The sequence below is a fragment of the Puntigrus tetrazona genome, chromosome 17, assembly GCF_018831695.1.
Source record: "Puntigrus tetrazona isolate hp1 chromosome 17, ASM1883169v1, whole genome shotgun sequence".
Taxonomy (NCBI): Eukaryota; Metazoa; Chordata; class Actinopteri; order Cypriniformes; family Cyprinidae; genus Puntigrus; species Puntigrus tetrazona.
Genome location: NC_056715.1, coordinates 17636242 through 17655520, shown reverse-complemented (window position 1 = coordinate 17655520; position 19279 = coordinate 17636242). Strand labels below are relative to the sequence as shown.

The 19279-nt window shown below is 39.9% G+C and overlaps 1 protein-coding gene across 7 annotated transcripts in view; it reads left to right on the top strand.

Moving 5' to 3' along the window:
* esrrb (estrogen-related receptor beta) overlaps positions 1-17931 on the top strand; it is a 53226-nt gene extending 35295 nt beyond the window's left edge. For all 7 annotated transcript variants that reach the window (XM_043263338.1, XM_043263334.1, XM_043263333.1 and 4 more), the window contains 4 exons: positions 879-989; positions 1528-1689; positions 12156-12425; positions 14772-17931. In XM_043263338.1, coding sequence (XP_043119273.1) covers positions 879-989; positions 1528-1689; positions 12156-12425; positions 14772-15016 — 788 coding nt within the window. In that variant the 3' untranslated portion in view covers positions 15017-17931. The remainder of the gene's footprint in view (positions 1-878; positions 990-1527; positions 1690-12155; positions 12426-14771) is intronic.
* The last annotated feature ends 1348 nt before the right edge of the window (positions 17932-19279 follow it).

The following is a 19279-nucleotide window of genomic DNA, read 5'->3' as shown; positions in this document are numbered from 1 at the left end:
AGAAGGTCCGTCTGTGAGTTCATTGACCCTGTGTTAAATATTCATCTGTTTAGATGTGCGGCAGGCGTGTAGTGTCACAGTGTTCACATATGGAGGCCTGACACCTCCGTCACACGCTGAGAGCTCGTCCCGCTGATCCTCGCTCCCTCGCTAGCGTCTGTCGGCCGCTCCGTGGACGCTTGTGTGTTGGTGAATCTGTCAGCTCTTTCCTCGGTTTAAATTTCCCTTAAAGGAGAAATGATTTATTTACACTCTGATACTGTTACTATAGAGGCTTGTGTGTGTGTGTGTGTGTGTGTGTGTGTGTGTATTAGAAAAAAACCTACAAAGCAAATAGTAGTTCCAATGCAAAGGAATATTAAAGTAGTACATTTGCACCGATTAGCACAGAAGCAATAGAAATCTTCCCGCTTATTTCACTTGAAAAAAATATTTTACTTGTTAATGTGTTATTGTGTATAATTTCATTTTAGTTATGTCTGTATTTCGTGCTACACTTGATTTCAGGTTTGTTTAGTACATTAAAAACCAACTGGAAATGAGAAATACAAAAAAAAAAAAGTTTACATTTTTTAATAAAGGCTGTTAAATATATATGTTTAAAATAAATTACATGTATCCTGCATGCATGATGTAGAACCATAAGATCAATGCCGTAATAGACACGTATATTATTATGTTGCTTTAATCAAATGCTGAAGTTTCAATGATTTGTGTTACAGAACATAATCACGTTTACACAGCTTTGGTTGTTTCTCACATCACTCATGTGAATATGAGTAAAATAAAAGCCTTTTTGCTCTTCAAACTCAAACTGACAGTGTGTATTGATTCTAAAGTGTGTTTGTGTGTGTGATGCACGGTTTGTGTTTGCTCAGGTGTTCGGCTAGATCGTGTACGAGGAGGCCGACAGAAATACAAGAGGAGAATGGATGCAGAAAACACAGCCTACCTGGGGCTCACACTGCCACCGCCAGCCAAAAAACCCTGTGAGGACACACACACACACACACACACACACATTTCATATATTCATAAATGAAAAAAAAGTCACACATTTACATCACACTTTCTCTGAGTGCAATACAACATGTTTACTTACACCAAATCTGCAAAACCATACGCTGATTCTCAGCCTTTGAAAGTTCTCAACTAAACATAAACATTACATCAAGATATTATATTACATTGCTCGTATGTTATTAAATATTACATTACATTGTATTTACAATAAGCATAACACCATTAATATGCATAACTACTCATCAGTAAACCATCATTAGCGTTAACAACTTCAGGTTGCAAGCTTTTATAATCTGTCATTATGGTTTATTAATGTTTATCAGTATATGCAAACAATGGCATAAAATGTAATTATGAATTCAGTATTTTCCTGAAGCTGCATAAACTACAGATCAGTTAAGCATCATAAGCATGATTTATATAATGAGTGTGTTTGTGAATATTTCTGTGGTGAATGTGAAACATAGTCGATGTTATTTTATTTATCATGTTTGCGGTCCTCAGTGACGAAGATCGTGTCTCATCTGCTGGTAGCGGAGCCAGAGAAGATCTACGCCATGCCGGACCCCACCATGCCCGAGAGCGACATCAAAGCCCTGACCACGCTGTGTGACCTGGCCGACCGCGAGCTGGTGGTCATCATCGGCTGGGCCAAACACATCCCAGGTCAGTGCCTGTCCAAATTCATTCACTAGAATTCACTAACAAACAAAAGGGGCCATGGAGCTACAACGGGTGAAGCTGGACACTTCAGCTTCATGAACTCTACTGTTATTTCATCATCTTTAATAATAAAAATACAACTTAAAGTTCATCCTCAACCGATACAAATGATGCCAAAAAAAAAAAAAAAAAACTTTAGTTATGTCATCATATTATCGTTTTTTTGTCTTGTCTGCCTCCTTTTCGTTCGGTGGCAGTTAAAACCAGACACGTTAAATAAAGAAAGGGAAAGCAACTGTTGTGTACACTTGCTGACTCAGTGCTGTCCATCTGTGTTGTGTTTTTAGGGAAGATGCTAATCATTAGCTGGGTGAAGCGCTATCTAGTAAGGAGATTAGGAGGATGTTGACCCCCTTAATCACACACACACACACACACACACACTCAGTGCTGCGTCAGCACAGAGAGCCTTTCAGCAAGGAGCTTACAGCCGACTGGATCACTACTGACCCAAAAACACAGTCTCCTCATAGTGCTCCGCAACACACACACACACACACACACACACACACACACACTGGCATACTGTATGTGGTTTACAGGGGCTCTTCATAGACATAAATTTCAATGTCCTTCCCCTAACCCTACACCTTACACACAACTACGTTCTCGAGACACTTCATGCTGTGTGATCTATGTGTGAGTCTCCTCATGTTGCTTGTTTTTAATTTGATTCATTTTGTGCACCTTCGAAAGTATTTTTTTTTTTATTCATTTTATTTTTAATATGTTATTTACTTTAATTTCGCTTCATTGGCGATGTGTATCTTTAGTTTAGGTTGAAACTGTTGTTAATGCACACTGTTACTAGCGTTTAATTTAATTTGACAAGATTGCGCACACAGTTGATTGCGCACATATTCACTGCATTTAAATTAAGAAATTCAGCAAACATATTTCCTGTCATTAAATTATCCAAATAAATATAGCACATGTAAAATTATCCCATATTGTTCAGTAGTAAAACAAGTGTGTGTTAAACAAGACACATATTGTACAATTACAACAGTAATTAGTCTTTGTCTGTCAGTCAGTAATGGTTATATGATCATGAATCTAATTTGTCTGCACTGAAGAGCATTAAACTATTAGCTTTCAAACCTTATCAGTTTATTACGAGACCAGTGGATCACAGGTAACACTTTATGTGCACTTAAGTGCTTGAGACAGAACTAATGCTGTGATTATTTACCACATAGACCACACTTGAATCAAAAGTGACCCTGGTCATTTATTTATTAAGACTGCATGGTATCAAAATGTTACAGTATTTCACATGAGCTGGAGTCTGTGCCTTGAGAAGACTCGCTCAAGTCAAGACACCATTCACTGTTATACTCTGAACTAATTCTAAGTGAAGGAGGCTTTCAGATGATATTTCCACTAATATTATTATTAGTGTACATACATTACACACCGGTCTTCTGTACTCACGGTCCTGTTCGCACCTGTCCGAAGCGCAGTCGTATTTATATGTCACAGTAAAGCCTTTTATAGTGCACGTTAGGACACGGCACTCAGCCTCCCATCTCATCTGTCAGTAAACGGCTGTAAACAGCCTCCTGGTATGGTCAGGGCCTATCGAATCGGCTGTTGATTAATTGTTAATTAATCCCTCCTCTGAATGTCCGGGCTCCGGTTGGCGCAGCGGAGAGAGGAGGTCTCTGTAAATAGTTTGAGTGGCGTCTCATTAAAGCTGATGTGTGGAACATGTTGACAGATGGCTTTTTTGCTGCTAAGGTGCTAAAGACCTTTGACATACATACACTAGCTTCTTGTTCTCGGCCGGATCGCCTTTCACTCTGTCTGTGTCCTGGAGTTCCCCTCTTCTCGCTTCACCGATATGCAAAAGAGCTAAACTACTAACTCGACTAGAGCAATGACAGAAACCCACATGAACTAGTGTCTGATGATCTGGACAACAGAAGCTGTCCGAGGTGCTCTGGAATAAGGCTTTCCATTCCCTGTCACATTAGACAGCTGCTGAACACCTGCCTCCGGACCCCTGACTCTAGGGCCAGATTTTTCCTAGGGCCGGAGGATGTGTGGAATTGTTTCCTAACCGTGTGGGAAGTCACAGTCTTGCTTTAAAAAAAAAAAATTATTAAACAGGAGAGTACTGAAATAATACACAATAGCTGTGTTTTGAAACCCAGTGAATGCCATCAGAATCTGAAGAAAAATGACCTGTTCAGCTTGTGAAAGAAAGGCATCATTACGTTGCGTTGTACAATACCCCCCTTTCGGCCAAATCCTAAAGGAGTTGTCACATTACTCCTTTGTCGAAAGTTTAGCGATGTGTGAAGCACATCTCACACAACAGGAACCATTCTCACAGAACACATTGCTTTAGTTTCCATAGTTTTTCTATGGCCGGCGTGTTTTTATCATTGCACTCGTGTCTTTTACAATGCCGTCAGGTTTAAAGAAGTTTACCAGGTTGCCTTTTAACTCCCCTTTTATCCTAGTCTGTGGTTCACATATTTTTGGTGAATTTTTTTTGAGTCCTTTGTTATCACTGGTGTAGTTCTTAAAGAAGTCACTTTTAAAACAAGCAGCTTTCTGTTGGTCAGCGCAGTGAATCCAAAACAAGCATGGGGACATTTTTCACCATCACTATGCTATTGAAAATGCCCATGAAATTTCCCTAAAATCCCACTAACGTTACCTCCCCCAAACCCAGTGTTTGTATATGTTTTCTTCAGTCTGTTATCAGAAGTTCACGGACACCTTTATTGGCCTGCTGTTGATGATGAACGGTTTGACAGAAGCATATGCAGTTAAACCACAAGTTTAACAGGCATCTTGTCATCCCTCATGTCCTGCATACAGTGATTGTGCTTGTATCCTTTCATCTCTGCTTCGCTGGCTTGGGTTTGCTGTTTTCCCGTTGTCATTAAACGGTGAAATCTCCTTATTGTGTTGCCGGGGCTGATCCAGCTCGAGCTGTGTAATCTCCTTGTAATGGAGTGTGAATACTGCCGGCCGATAAATCAGCACCTCATCAGCGGCCTTTATTAAATATAGACACCGACCGACAGGCCTTAGTATATTCAATTTAACCATTGACGGGCTTCAGCACCAGCGATCATGATGGATGGGGCAATCAAAGCCCGGATCCGACCCCGTCGCCACCCATGCATGAGATGGGAGAGGTGAGCGAGGGGCATCTGAGTCTGTGCTCGACCACCGGATACTTAGTTGACTAGTTGCCCAGGGAAGTAGTCAACTAATCGGCCACATGTCATCAGCAGCCAGCAGTGTTTGAGCAGAGAGGATTTTCAAGAGCGGTTGCTGGTGAAAACTGTGATGTCATTCCAAACGAAATCAGGCCGACTTACACTTTGGTCTGGAGTTTAAAACAGCTGGCCAAAGTGAACGTGTGCCTATATCAGCAGCATCGATAGTAAATATTCATAATTCAATAATTCAAAGATAAACCCAGATATATGAAGCAAAAACAAAGCAGCTTACCCTTTTGAATATCAATAACGTTGATAAGTTTCTTCATTTAACTGCTCACGTTATGATAATATTCATTTATTGGAATGCATTTATAGGTAAGGTCACGTAGCATTACAAGAGTCTTCTGTTTGTGCCGCCTTCATTAATTACTCGTTTTCATCGCTTTCTCTTTAATTCTCCGGCACTGATTCATCCAATCAGAGTTCTCACTTTCCCCGACATCCCAGACGCCGATTCAACACGACCGTCCCGCCTTTAGACATACACAACCTACATAAAGTTGCGAGCAAAATCCAGTCAATCCAGTAGGAATCAATTAGGAACTTTGTTTAAAAACTTCCTCACACCCATTGCGTTCACCAACAAAGATCTGCTTGCTTTGAAAGCTTGGCCTACTAAACACCTTTAAACTACTATTGTCCTGAGGTGCTGATATTTCAGATGTCCGTGGAGGAACGGAAAAGGTAGTTTGCGTTTTATAGTCTCATAGTCTTCCAGAATGTGACTTTCACTTTCACTTTTTTTTATTCATGTTAATTTGACCGTTATAGGTTATTATCCATAGCTAAAGACACACAGAAGACACCACTAGTCAATCCCTTGAGGAAGCCATTTTGCAGGGTCAGGTCTGTCAATACTACACGGCTACTCATTAACCACAGAATCTGTTTAGCAGTGGAAATAAATGATGTGTAATTACGTGACTGATTAAACCTCATTTCTGGCCTGTCATCAGGCTGAGCGGCTCATGTCAGGCCCGGCGGTGTCTCTGGGGACGAGTATGCAGTGGTGCGGGCCGGTCAGGAGGTCAGGGGAGGCAGATTAAGACAAGGGTATTACTGTATTTAACAGAACAAAGCTTCATATCGTGCATGCTTCACTGACCAAATGGGTTCTGATAGGACGAAGTACAGATGGATCTTCATTTAAAGTCAACATGAAACGGCACCCACAAGTCATGGACAACGTTCATTTTTGTGGAACAGTAAAATATCAACATATTTTATTCCTTTTCACATAAATTCTGATTCCATTTATAAAGACGTGTTTTGCACCTAGTACAGTATCACATCACAAACAAAAGTTGCACTGAAAAAAGCATCAATTATACATTTGAATGCTAATTTGGTGATAAATACATTTATAATGTGACTAAAGATTTTTATTTTAAATGAATGCTGTTCTTCTGAGCTTTCTATTTATCAAAGAAACCTGAAAAAGAAGAATAATTACTGTTTTAAACAAAATAATGATACAAACCAGAATAATAGAATGCAAAAATAATAATAATAGAAAAATATTACTACTAAAATATATTAAAATAGAATATTAAATAGAATTAAACAGTAATGTACGTTCACTGTTTTGCTGTGCTTTGGATCAAATGAATGGCTTGGTGAGCAGAAGAGACCTCTAAAAACGTTTAGTTCTTACTGTTTAAAATCTTGACTCCTGTACAATTAGAAGAGAAGACAGCTCACTCTGTTATTGTAGAGTCATTCAATAGTATTCTGCACAAATCTGTATTATATTTCTTAATAAACTGCTCATTTAGAACATTTATATTAACTTTTCCACTATTACAAGCCTATTAATATGGTTTAATAAAATATGATAAACGTAAGACAAGACTATAACTAAAGACAAGTGGTATATGGCAGATATACTTAATAGGAAGAATTAAAGCGTGACAGCTCAATATTGTATATGATTATTAATCTTCTGGCTTGCTGGAGCTTTGGATTTGTGTTTGCAATGCTGAACTCCCTTTAGGATCCTCCCTTCGCTGTTTCTCTCTCTTTCTCCTTTTCGTGAAGGCATTTTGTTTGTGTGTTTTTTCTACAAAGTATCCATGGCCCATGGATTTGTGCTTCGCCGCTAAATCTTCTGTACATATCTACAGTCGTACATGAACGAGCGGTCATGTGACGTGTTTTAGGTCGTGTAGTGTGGAGATCGTTTCTGAAACACCAGTTTCAACGAGAATCATTTTCATTCTAAAGCACGTTCTTTTTAAAAACTTTGATTCCTTCCAGTCGAAGGTTACCAAACATGTTTGATATTTTCAGACGATTTTAAAACACATTTGTTTTCATTTGTCACGCGTCTCCTAGCAACAAGGTGCACGTTTCTGTGTGAGTTTGTTGCAATCAAAACAACTTTAAAAAAAAAAGTCTATTAATGTATGATCCTCACCGCATAATGTATGATGAGACGTGTTAAAAATCTAACATTTCATTTTGCAGAAAGTTACCAGAGGCACATTTTTCTAAGTGGAATTATATTTAATTATAATCACATTATATTCACATTATATATACAAAATATTGTATTGCAGGTGGGTTAAAAAGCAAAAGCGTGGTGAAGAACGTCATTCAGATGTGTGGCAAGTTCAGTTAGTTTTGCAGGAAGATCATTTATTCACTGAAGAATCATTTAGAACGAATCCCAATTCTATTTGAAATATTCCCTTAAGAACTGGGACACCACTACTATAACGTCACACGTCATCATATGTCTTCTACAATACTTTAGAGCCTTACCGTTCTGTATTAGTATCAGTTTTGCTACTAAAATACTGCTTAGTTTTCCAGCAACGGGAGAAATCAATCGCTGATTTTGAATTCACTCATTATAAAGAGAGACTCTCTTATCTCACCCTACCCCTCCAACCAAAAGAGAACCGAGACGCCACAAACAGAGGGCTTGGGGAAAGAGGACCTTACAATGAGATTCTGAATCAGGAAATCTATTTTAACTTCAAGTTTGCTGTAACTTCTAATAACTTGAAAATGGAGATGTGATTCGATATATATTTAGGACGTGTTTAACCTGATAAGACTGATAGGACAGAGATGAGGAAGGACACAAACACTGACTGTGAGGAGCCGTCCATGGCTCAGCTTTTATTTGCCTGCGCTCTTGGTCACGGTCGGTGAGATGAGGTGAGACAGACGCATGAGCTCAATGCAGCGCTCAAATTATTTATGGAGCGGCGTAATTTATGAGCAGACATGTATTGATTGGGACCCAGCTGATGATGTCATGCCAAATGTAGAGGAATCGGACAAACACACACATTTGTATTCATCACAATGGAGACCGTCCACAGACTTTTTTGTACTGACCTTCACACACAAACAGGTTTACAGGTTCATTAAGATTTAGTTCATTTATTAAGCCCACCTCAATACATATACGTTTGTATTTCTGTTAGTGCTGTCAAATGATTGATGGCAAGTAATCACATCCAAAATAGAGGTTTCTGTTTACATAGTGTACATGTGTGTGTAGTGTGTGTATTTATTATGTATATATAAGGACACAGACACACACACGTTCTGAAAATATTGACATGCGTATTTTTATATGCACATACAATGCAAAAAAATGCTTTTCTAGAAAAGGCTTTTTTTGTCTTCTTTCCAGCCAAAATATCTAAAAAAAAATTGAAACCAAGAATTTCAAGACAAGCAAAAATAATTTTCTTGTTTTCAGAACAAAGATATTTAGGCTGGAAAAAAGACAAAAAATCTTGGCTTGAAAACATTTTTGCAGGATAGTTAATTAATATAATTTAAATATATATGTGTGTGTGTGTGTGTGTGTGTGTGTGTGTGTGTGTGTGTGTGTGTGTGTGTGTGTGTGTGTGTGTGTGTGTGTGTGTGTGTGTGTGTGTGTGTGTGTGTGTGTGTGTGTTGTGTGTGTGTGTGTGTGTATATGTATTTATATATGAATAAGAAATATGCACTGTACACACACACACACATATCATTTTACAAGTTTTCGACAGCTCTGATTTCAGTGCATTTTGGAGGCTGTTTCTCTTCACTTCAGACACACTTACACCAGACGTATTCTATATTCTGAGTGTTTTTGCTGAGGGGTTTGTTCATGTTTCATTCACACTGATTTATAGTTGATTAATCAACTGTAGAAGTACGGTGATATATATTAGTTAATGCTGTGTGACACATTAATAATGTAGAAACTGTCCACGCATGCGGATCTTTATGTGTAATTCAAGTTTATGTACTCTGATTTCAAAAGCATATTGGTATCTTGTCTACACGTTTGTGGGTGCGTGAAGTGCCTTTTTAATGGCCGGCGGGTCACGACTTGATCATATGACTTGTAAATGTTCTCCCGTGAGAATAAGGTGCTCTAATCACCTCACATTCACAGCCGTCCTCCTTATCCATCACAAATAGTTGGGCACAATGCAGATGCCTTAGGGATGATGTATTGTTATTTTCGGTGTCCTGTAGAGTTTCATTGGAGAGAGGATGTTGATTGACAGCTAAACCCACACAAACTTCACCAACAAACCATCAGGACGAGGAGAAGGAGGAGAGCGAAGCCATAAACCCACAGGGATACATTTTCAAATATAAGCTTGTTAATACAGACAGATTAAAACTTGTCATTTTTTATGGTTATTTTGTTTATAAAAGGCTGCCAGAGTCATAAAAAGCCTTTTTGCGAAGGTTTCGGCTTTTGTCTATTTTCAGAATTGCTGGCTTTGATTTAGAGAGCGTGAAATATATCACGGGGAGACGGCCGAGCTTGTCTTTGTTATAGAAGATGTTTCCAGCAATGAATTTTATTGGGCTGCATAAAAACAAGCTAAAAACTGATTACATTTTTTACTAGTGCTTAAGATAGATCACAACGGCAGCTGTTTCTGCACCAAGTGAAAACCCAGAATTCAGGAACATTTTAACATGAGTAGATGGACCTGAGAAACAACCTGGAAGAGCTGATTTTTATAAAGCAGAAGAGAAGTCAGCTTCATAAACTGCTGTGTGTCAGACAAACAAACATATAACACACACACACATATAAATATTAAGTATTCATTTAACTGCATTGAACTATCTGATAAGAGTAACTGAAAAATGCCATCACTGAATTAACAATGAATGAACGTGACCCTGCTGTCTTCTCTAGAGCCGTTTCTCACTTGAGGAGTTTTATAACATGAACAGTTACTTTCCTGTGAAGCTACTTTAGAAAAAAAATCACTTGACTTGACATTAATAAATCAGGATAAACAATTCTTCTAATATAGTTAAATATTCTTACCTTAGCTTTTTTCAATCAATGTAGCATTTCTTATAAAGTATTCATCATCAAGTTCAAATGCAACTCGTCACAATCTGTTGCGTGATATCTGCATTAAAAAGGAAACATATTTCACCCAGAAATCCCTAGCAAATTACACAAACAATTTTTTGGTAGTAAAAACTGATAGAGTAATTCATTCTTCTTTGATATCTTGTGTAACTGCGGCGAGCTCAGGACACTGAAGGTGTGTTTAATGTTCTCTCTCTGGTACGAGGCGGCCGTGATGGACATGTGACATTCATGCAGTGAATCAGGTCACTTTGAATGTGAACCCAGTCCTGAGTCTGTCTGCGCTGACCTGATCTCCGGCGGCTCCCGTTCATCCCGCACCTCCATTGCGAGGCCCTTATTGATCCCTCTTCACATTGTCAGGGGCCCCGCGGTCCTGATCGCAATCTGTTAATTAATGGATCCTCCGGCACGCCCGGCCGCTGTTCGCCCGCCTGATAAAGGAAATTAAACACTCAGCTTCTCTTTTCTGCCTCTTTCTTGTTCTCCTCCGGCTCTTCCTGTCTCTCGGCCCACAAACACTCCAGAGCGGCGGCCGGCGGCAGATAGACATCGCCCGCTCGGCCCTGCATTCATATGAAAGTTGGGGGGCGAGGGGATCGATACTGTAATCTATCAGCTCTTTAATGGCGAGCGGGCCAGATAGCGCCGCTTTAGTCCACTTGTAAAGCAATCATTTTAATCACGGCAGCGATCGTGGGATGTGCAAACGGCTCGAGGAGATGTTATTGACAGCTGTCAGGAAAACACATGAAGAAACATAATGCTCTGTTTTAATATGTTTCTGTGTTAAACGCGGCACCGCTGTGTACTGTGTTACAAAATAATGTATTTAAAACATATAAAAGGTTTGCTTGTACAATATCTTCCTTTATGGAGGAACACAGGAGCAGTGTTATTGTAGTACCTCTGAAATGCTATTATAGTTTTTATTAATATTTTGAATCAGTTGTATTATTATTATATATCAGCACTTTTTAAAATGATGTCTATGTAGTTGTATTTAGTTTTATTTCAGTCTTAGTTTCAGTTCTTTTAAACAGAAATAAGGCATTGTCTCACTTTATGGAGTACGCTGTCACAACAAACCTGCCATTAAATAGCTGTAGCAATAAATCAATTATGGAGCATGGTTTTAATATATGTAGTGCGGTTTTAATGGGCAACTAACATGACAAAAAATATGATGATTCTGACTTTTAATTTGCAGGAAAATTAAATTGAGTCCCGGCTGCCCCGTGTGCGTGTGTGTGTGTGTGTGTGTGTGTGTGTGTGTGTGTGTGTGTGTGTGTGTGTGTGTGTGTGTGTGTGTGTGTGTGTGTGTGTGTGTGTGTGTGTGTGTGTGTGTGTGTGTGTGTGTGTGTGTGTGTGTGTGTGTGTGTGTGTGTGTGTGTGTGTGTGTGTGTGTGTGTGTGTGTGTGTGTGTGTGTGTGTGTGTGTGTGTGTGTGTGTGTGTGTGTGTGTGTGTGCGTGTGTGTGTGTGTGTGTGTGTGTGTGTGTGTGTGTGTGTGTATGTGTGTGTGTGTGTGTGTGTGTGTGTGTGTGTGTGTGTGTGTGTGTGTGTGTGTGTGTGTGCGTGCGTGTGTATGTGTGTGTGCGTGTGTGTGTGCGTGCGTGTGTGTGTGTGCGTGTGTGAGAGTATGTGCGTGCGTGTGTGTGTGTGTGTGTGTGTGTGTGTGTGTGTGTGTGTGTGTGTGTGTGTGTGTGTGTGTGTGTGTGTGTGTGTGTGTGTGTGTGTGTGTGTGTGTGTGTGCGTGCGTGTGTGTGTGTGCTGTCGTCGTTCACACCGAGTGTGTTCTGGTGCTCAGGTTTCTCCAGCCTGTCTCTGGGAGATCAGATGAGTCTGCTGCAGAGCGCGTGGATGGAGATCCTGATCCTGAGCATCGTGTTCCGCTCGCTGCCCTACGAGGACGAGCTGGTGTACGCCGAGGACTACGTGATGGACGAGGAGCACTCGCGGCTCACCGGCCTGCTGGACCTCTACGTGTCCATCCTACAGCTGGTGCGCAAGTACAAGAAACTCAAGGTGGAGAAGGAGGAGTTCGTCACGCTGAAGGCCATCGCACTCGCCAACTCAGGTATCAGCAGCTTCAGAACGATTCGTGTTTGTTAGAAGTCAGTAATACCTTTATTATTACAGTTTAACATCATATAAAAAACATCTATTTTACAGTTATAATAATATTTTCATGGTATAAGTGTTGATGAGCAGAAGAGACGTAACCAACTGAGATTAACAGATTTTTTTTAATGGAATAAGAAACAAATAATTTTTGAATGCTGTTAAACAATTATTGCATCGAGAAAAAAAAAATAAAATAAAATAAAAAAAATATATATATATATATATATATATATATATATATATATATATATATATATATATATATATAGATATAATATAGATACTTTGTATCTTTATTATGTGTGTCTGTATATAATATGTGAATATATTATATTATAAAATACACACACATATATACTTTACAGTATATATATATATTTAATATTCTGTTTATATATTAAATAAATACTATAAATTATATTAATATATGCATGTACTAGTAAAAGCATTTATATGTTTTCAAAACATATACTGTGTGTGTGTGTGTGTGTGTGTGTGTATTTATGTATGCGTAATAAATATACACACTACACTCGCATATATTATGCAAATAAAAACCTTTATTTTAAATGTAATGCGTCACAATTAATAGTTTGACAGCACTATTATTTTTACTCACCAAACTGGCAAATAATTTGACTTGTTTTAAGCATTCTTCTTTTTCGGCCCAGGAAGAAAAGACAAAATAGGTTATTTTGTTTATCCAGTAAAAGCATCTTGATTAAAGATAGATATATATATATATATATTCATACTAAGTAAGATCAGCGCAGGCTGTGTTTATCAGTCCAGTCCAGTGGAAACAGAGGAGCGTGACACACCGCTGAGCTTTTAATTGAACGGCTTCCGCTCCCCGTTTCTCTAGATCTCCGTAACAGCCGCGGCCACAGATAAATTTAGCATTTCATTAGGAACACCGGGGCTGTCAATAAAATGTGTAAAGTGTAGTGGAATGAGTATCAGCGAGCGTTCGGAGGAGACGACACAGGCCGTATCGACAGCTGGCTCTTCAGAAGGCAGGCCCCGTCTTCACCTGATCAATGCGCCCCGCTCCGCCTGCTTTTATTCTGCCGTCACGTCCGCTGTCTCTCTTTGTCTGGCTGAGAAATGAAAATGCTGATGGTGGGCTTCGGCGCTGGCGGATGACGGGGGAGAGAGAGACGCTGTGTCCGATGGCTCTCACGGGACCGCCGCTGTCTGACAGCCGTGAAAATTCATAGCCATTGATTTTGTAATTAGCAGTTTATCAATCGTATCGACAGCCTCTTTCTGATGGATTGCAAGGAAATTGTTTCTTCAGACGTGTTTTTTTAACCTCCACCTCACACACACACACACACACACACACACACACACACGGGTTTTCAGTCTCTCTCAGCTTCATGCCGCAAAACACAGTTCTTCCTCAATCTTTTTTTCCAGTACTAATATCTAAATTTACTTATTCTTACAATTAAGATACATTCGCTTTAGAAGCACAGTAACAACATACAGTATTGAGTCTTATTAATTGAAATAAATTTAAATGCGTTTAGGATTAAAACAAGAAAAATATCTGCCAGTAAAGTGAGAAAAAGGATCTTGTTCTCTTTTTGAATCAGTGTTTTTTATGACTCTCTTTTGTTTGTTTTAAGCATGAAATTATATATTTAAAAAAAAAAAAATATATATATATATATATATATATATATATATATATTTTATTTATTTATTTTTAAATATATATATATATATATATATATATATATATATATATATTTTTTTTTTTTTTTCAGTTAACAAGACGCACTTTATTTATCTTGATTAAACTGGAAAACAAGGCTAAAATAATAAGATAATCAGTTTTTTTTCCCTTTTCTTTTTTTTACTGTGTTATGAGCATTATTAATTATTTACATGATACATAACAGGACATGTGGATTATCTAAGTAGTACTATGGATCATGTTTATTATACAAAACACTGTCCGATAAATACTTCTTATGTCACTATTTTTTAAAAGTGTCTTCTGCTCACCAAGGCTGCATTTGTTTGATCAAAAATACAGTAAAAAATATATTATTACAAAAAGAGCACAGAGGTCCATATTTTGTCGTATTTTGAATGCAGTGCTTGACTTTGACATTTAGCATTCTGTGTGAAATTTTTGAAGGTTTTGGAAAACTGAAATGAAAGAAATGACAGGCGACACGATGAACGTAAACAAGTGCTTTCGAAGCAGAAAGAATTATGTTTTGTTTCTGGTCAGTTTTATTGTGTGCGCACTGCACTCAGCTGGTGTGTGTTGTTCTGATGACAGACTCCATGCACATCGAGGACGTGGAGTCGGTGCAGAAGCTCCAGGACGCCCTGCACGAAGCGCTGCAGGACTACGAGGGCTGTCAGCACGCAGAAGACCCTCGGCGGGCCGGGAAGCTGCTCATGACGCTGCCCCTGCTCCGGCAGACGGCCACCAAAGCCATCCAGCACTTCTACAGCATCAAGATGCAGGGCAAGGTGCCCATGCACAAACTCTTCCTGGAAATGCTGGAGGCCAAGGTCTGATTGGCCGCTCGCCGCGTGACATCATCGGGGCCAGAGACTGCGGAGGTCAGCCGCGTGGGCTGCGGGACGCTCGTCTCTCGTCGGGACGTTTTTAAAGACCTGAAAAAAAAAGATAACTTGGTTTAAAGCATAAATATAAATGGAAAAATAATTTAAAAATCTATAACAAATACTATGTACTTGTACAGTAATGCTTTTCGTTCTTGATCTGTGCTTATATATGATGGAAGAAACTGTAAGTCATTTCAGAGTGAGTAGTCATTTCTTTGGTTCCGCTATCCCTCCGTGTTTGTCGCCAACGACCTCGGCCCGGCCCTCGGACGACGCCAGGACACCTCGAGGACTTGTAAATATTCATGGCGGGATTCGGCCGAGGCTGGACGTGGAAGCTGCTGCCGGTTCTTCCCTAAATGTGAACTCTTGCTGACGTCCTTGAAAATACCTCTTCTTGACTCCCGGGAGGACGGCGTTTGTGCCACGCTCCTCCGGGACCTCAGTCATCTTACTCTAGTAACTCAGCAATAAATCGAGCCGACGAGGAGCGCCCACCTCTTGTGTTGCACTGTACTGCTTTTTTAAACTACTTGTTATTGTTGTCGTCGTCGGTGTTTGGGCCTAAGTGTAGTCGGCGGGTGGAGGGATGGAGGATTTACGATGCGTGGCAGACGTCCAGGATGCTCCGTGTTCAAACAATCAGACGCCCGTATGTCAAGCGGCCTATTTCGGGCTTGTTAAGCCACCGGCGGAGGAAACGAGGTGTTTCTGCTCGGACCCTGCCAGGACTTTTATAGCCATGTATCTGAATGAAGGTGGGCGGCAGGTGCGGGTCTTTATCACCAGCTTTATTTTTAGGTCTTGGAAGTCGACAGCAGAGTGAGCAGGAGGGGTGTTTGACCTCATGTTGACACAATAGCATCGCTTCGAAAATGGCCTTCAAACTCGCCGGCCCTATAAACAGCTTATTACCCTTAGATCCACTTGACAGCAGACCGCCGTACGGCTCTTAGTCCCGAGTTATCTGTTAGCAATATCCCGCACCCGAGAGGCATTAGCGGTGAAAAGAACCGAAGTCATTTGCTTGACGTCAAACGTATAATATATCATGAAGGACCTGAGGGTTTGACTGAATCTTGGGGTGCGTTTCCCAAAACCGGCCAGTCTCGTTGCCGACATAGTTAGCGATTCGGTTGCTGTGTTTCCATCCAAAATTGGGATATCGCACATTTGTGAATAAAGCATCCAGGGAGCGCTATCGTCGCTGTTCTTGATTAACTTGTGCTAAATATCATCAAGAAGTTTTTCATTCGCCGTGATAGGAAAAGGCAATGCACGTAATCGTTTTTTTGTGAACAAGGTGCGCTCATGTTATCTTATTTTCGAGGCCGTTGTTTAGGAACGCAGATCAGGGAGTTGATTATAAGGAAGCACTTTGATGAGACTACAAGGCATTAATAATTTTAGAATGACTAAATTAGCGTTTCGGATTCTGGGCAATGAGATCTGAGCAGTTATGCTGTCCCTTCGCAAAGTCGCGTCTTTTTTTATGCGCATTTATTCGGCCAAAGTGTTTCTATTGTGAGTGTTGAGCGCATATGCTTTTTATGTCCATTTTTACAATTCATGCCCCTCTTGGCATTTGTGTTTTTTTAAAGCGGTATCCCAAAATGCGCACCAGTATAGGTGGATGGAAACATAGCCGCTGTTCGTTGAAACCAAACGTCCCGTGTGGTCGAAAGTGCGACTTTGGAACGGATCGTGCTCAATTTGCACATGAAGCAAAAAACCTGCAGCACATTCTTTTAAATCAATCGAGTGCTGCAGCTGGGACGTCAAAGGCTTCAGAATGAGGTTTTCTTTCGTTGTGTTTTTAGTTCACGATACTTGGACGTTTAGTTCCCCGGTGTTACTGCACACACTGTAAGTAAGTTCATTTTAGGTGTGTGTGATTTACATTGTAGAGCAAAACGCCCAAGTATGGTCAATTGAAATGAATGAAATTAGCAATAAAAGGTCCATTGTCAAACCAGAGATCAGTTCATTAATGACAGGTCTACAACAGGTGGAAACAGTGACTAGTTAGTTATATTGCTCTAGGGTATTAACCAGCGAGATCTGTCATATGGGAAACCAACCCCAGGTCCGATCTCTCTCTCAATCATCGCTGATGTCTCTCATTGGCTTCACAATTGCCAGACACTTCCCAGAAAACTTGAACCCACCACAATCTCTCCCCGAGCGGACGAGATAGCCAGAGAGAAGATAATACAGGGATTCATTTTACATGCAGCGCAACTGTGTGGACTCACATTAGGGATCAGTTCTGACCAAACCATGCCCGTGTGAATGCAAACGCTTCGAGCTAATGCTTCAGAACCCGACTCAGTCGCATCCGTTAGACACACGCTAATGAACATATATGCAACATTCACGTAGCTACCTCATCGTTCATCCTGTAAATACTGCCCTTTCTTTAGCCTCTTCCTCTCACGCCCACAACGTCTGATAAAGCTAGAGAACTAGGTTAACTTCTCACACACCACACTAACCACCAAAGCACACTTCTCTCTCCCCACGTCCTGTCTGGTGCACTGATCCAGGTGCTTTTTTTCTACTTTTTTGACAACGGGACACTTGGTCGCATTCATCATCTAGCCTACCCGAAACCCCACGAAGGAGCGAGTGGCGTGAATGTTGATCAGTGCCTCTCCGTTCAGTGTTTAGGAGGGAAAAGATGCATATCTGTGAAGGCCGTTGTTTCTTTCTTTTCTGTGGACCGCAGCATGTCGGGGTCAGAACTGCTCCCTCAATGTTCAAAATGACGCCGGTTTTTTGTGTTTCTCCTCCAGATACTCATTGTGTATATTATATCACTTTGGCCACGCTGTACTGTACAATAATATTGTTCATTTAACAAACACCTGTGTCACTTTCTTTTTTATGTAAAAAAAAAAAAAAAAAAAAAAGTAACAAAGACGTACTCTGAAAGCGTTTTAGGCTTCTGGTCATTTCCTCTCACAAACATATCGCTTGTCAATATATAACAAATATTAATAATGTGAAACGTTGTAAATAACAAAAGGACAATGCTCTGTGTCTTTGTGGTGAATGATGGAGGTCAGTTCAGGTAAGATTCCTAGTACAGAAAAGATTTATTTAAAATACATTCATTTGATGCTAAACATTGTTCAAACCTATTTAGTGACGGATAACTCGAGGCTTACTGATTATAATTCATCTTTATTTGGCCCATTACGTCTGCACAATGCAAATTTCTTAATATTAATTGTTTTAATGTCGAGGGTTGTATGATCTCTGGATAAAATCGATCTTCAAATGCAATATTATACCTGAAGTGTGCTTGCAATAGTTCCACTTTAACCCGATAAAAGATGCTGGGTATATATTGAACTCTACTTCAGAACAATCAAAGTGCATTAAATACAAATTTAGTTCGGTTTAGTATACTAAAAGTACAGGGCATTATGTTAAGTAAATATATAAAAATGTATTTGTAGTAGATTTAGCATGAAATTTCATTAGGGATTACAGACCAGTTAAATACATTCAAAGTAATTTACACCGCATTCAGAGATCAGACAGGATGAGTTCCTTCTAGCTTCCTCTGCTTGGATGCTGTTGTGAATGAAAGTGATCTTTTCTTTACACCAGAGTCTGTATTTAGAGCTGATCCAGTGCTGCGGTCAGCGGAGCCGGGTGATGATGACCTTTATCTGCTCGCGCCTCGCTAATGTAGTAACGTGTAAGTGCTGCAGAGCGTCCTCAGAGAGCCGCGGGGCCCCGGGGACAGCAGGACTGACATCAGAAACACACCATTAGTGTGTGTGTGTGTGTGTGTGTGTGTGTCACTGTCGCCGCCATTTAAACAAGAGTTCCCGAAATGCAATTACAAATAAGCGGTTTTTCAAAAACTACTAGAAAATGACGTTTTCAATTCTCGTCCATCAGATAAAAGTATAATATCGAGTTGGAAAAAAATCCCACGTTCAAGCATGAGCAGAAAACACACGCATTGAGAGAAGTTCCAGTCCTGAGAGAATCAGAAGACCGTACCACACACAAATACTGAGAAGAAATGAGCCCTAATCCTGAAGAGACCCACCAAACTATATATATATACATTTCCTTTACTTTCATTCCCAAAAAAGAAGAAAAATAACTCAAATGAACAGCAAAACAGACTTTATTGTTATTCTAGGACTGTCCGGTGTTGAACTGGAGAGATGGTGCTGATGTAGTTAGGAT